Here is a 2142-nt window from a genome sequence, read left to right as displayed (position 1 = left end):
CTAATTATTGAGAGCCAAGGTACTCTGTTCCACAATAGAGTTTACTAGATTATTATTTCTCAATAATTAGAATGTCCTCAACCAGTAGATCAGATGTGCGTGTTTTAATGAAATTGAACTTTTCTCATTATTATTATCGTCGTGTTGATTGTGTTATTTTAAAGAATTTCTAAGTTAATGAACGTCATGTTGACAATGTTATTTTAAAGAATTTCAAAGTGAATTGAACGTCGTGTTGACAATGTTATTTTAAAGAATTTCTAAGTTAATGAACGTCATGTTGACAATGTTATTTTAAAGAATTTCAAAGTGAACTGAACGATGTGTTGACAATGTTGTTTTAAAGAATTTCAAAGTAAATTGAACGTCGTATTGACAGTGTTATTTTAAAGAATTTCAAAGTAAATTGAACGTCGTATTGACAGTGTTATTTTAAAGAATTTCAAAGTGAATTGAACGTCGTGTTGACAGTGTTATTTTAAAGAATTTCAATGTGAATTGAACGATGTCCGTACAGACACGATAAAGATGCTTAATTACCTCTTCCTTTTGCATCAATGGGAAGAGAGATGTTATTTGTCTCTCTTTTGGTTCGCAGGTGAGAAAAATAAAGTTGTACACGTGTACTGGGGTCAGAGCCTCCATCTAGACTGTACATTACACTCTTACGATGTTGGTGGAACAGAAATGGGGTTAATACAGTGGACCCATCTTAGTCATGAGAAGGGTCCTCGTTCCATCAAACCTCATCGAGATAAGTACCTCCTCACCTCAGACCATGGACTGGTCATCATGGCAGTGACTGGTCGTGATACTGGACAGTACGAATGTAAACTAGGAGATGACACGCTGTGTAATTACAACGTGACAGTGGACTCGAGTAAGTTTTCTCTCAAAGTTAGGCAGGTTGGAAGATATGATTAGTAAATTCTTAAATTTTGCCATCAGTTCTTATCTATATTAACCAATATTGACGAAAACGTTATAGCTTTATCAGAAATAGGCTTTACTTTCTTCAGTATTCTGATACAAAGTCATGCAGTTATTCTGAAATTTGTCAAGGTTTTCTATGAACTACCTTGGAAGGTATAGAAAATAATTCTTATTAAATAATGCTAGATAATTTAAATCATAATGTTATCTTTTGAACAAATAATTGGTACACGTAGCTACACGTGATATTATGTAATTTAAAAAGCTATCAACAATATTATTTTATCTATTTAAAGCAATTTATATTCTGATTTCCGTAAACATCTGTATTTAGAACTGTTAATAGCCTAGTTTTTGTAACATCTGTATTTAGAACTGTTAATAGCCTAGTTTTTGTAACATCTGTATTTAGAACTGTTAATAGCCTAGTTTTTGTAACATCTGTATTTAGAACTGTTAATAGCCTAGTTTTTGTAACATCTGTATTTAGAACTGTTAATAGCCTAGTTTTCGTAACATCTGTATTTAGAACTGTTAATAGCCTAGTTCTGTAACATCTGTATTTAGCCTTGTTTTCAAAACGTTAGTATTTAATTCAGTTCATAGTCTACTTTCCATAACGTCTGTGTTTTAACAGAGACCTGTAATGCTCCTTCAGAAAATGATTACAAGAAGATATATTCTGACTGGTGTCAGGAGTTTGAAAAGTATAAATTGGCCATGAAAGCCTGGCAAAGTAAACAAGCTGTAAGTTTTTATGTTTGTAAAAATATCTTCAGTATATAGAATACAGACATATGTTTTCATTTAGCATTCATTTTCTATGAGAGGTATTTTGCTATCATATAACTAAACCAGTGTTGAGTGAGAGGTACTAGGATATCATATAACTGATCTAGTGGTTGATACAGCTAGTCTGCTATCATATAACTGATCTAGTGGTTGAATGACAGATATTCTGCTATCATATAACTGATCTAGTGGTTGAATGACAGATACGCTGCTATCATATAACTGACCTAGTGGTTGATACAGCTAGTCTGCTATCATATAACTGATCTAGTGGTTGAATGACAGATATTCTGCTATCATATAACTGATCTAGTGGTTGACTGATAGCTACTCTACTATCATATAACTGATCTAGTGGTTGACTGATAGCTACTCTACTATCATATAACTGACCTAGTGGTTGACTGATAGCTACTC

General features: G+C 32.8%; 1 protein-coding gene across 1 annotated transcript in view; it reads left to right on the top strand.

Annotated features, from left to right (window-relative positions):
- The window catches only part of LOC111084224 (semaphorin-2A-like), a gene marked incomplete at its 3' end in the record, with an annotated part of 3143 nt that extends 1463 nt beyond the window's left edge, over positions 1–1680 (top strand). The window contains exons 2-3 of the mRNA XM_022380993.1: positions 599–880; positions 1571–1680. Of these exons, the coding sequence (XP_022236701.1) occupies positions 688–880; positions 1571–1680 (303 nt within the window). The remainder of the gene's footprint in view (positions 1–598; positions 881–1570) is intronic.
- Positions 1681–2142: the final 462 nt, after the last annotated feature.

The sequence above is a fragment of the Limulus polyphemus genome, unplaced genomic scaffold, assembly GCF_000517525.1.
Source record: "Limulus polyphemus unplaced genomic scaffold, Limulus_polyphemus-2.1.2 Scaffold14879, whole genome shotgun sequence".
Taxonomy (NCBI): domain Eukaryota; kingdom Metazoa; phylum Arthropoda; class Merostomata; order Xiphosura; family Limulidae; genus Limulus; species Limulus polyphemus.
The sequence above is the reverse complement of the archived record's forward strand: the minus strand, read 5'-3'. Positions and strand labels throughout refer to the sequence as shown.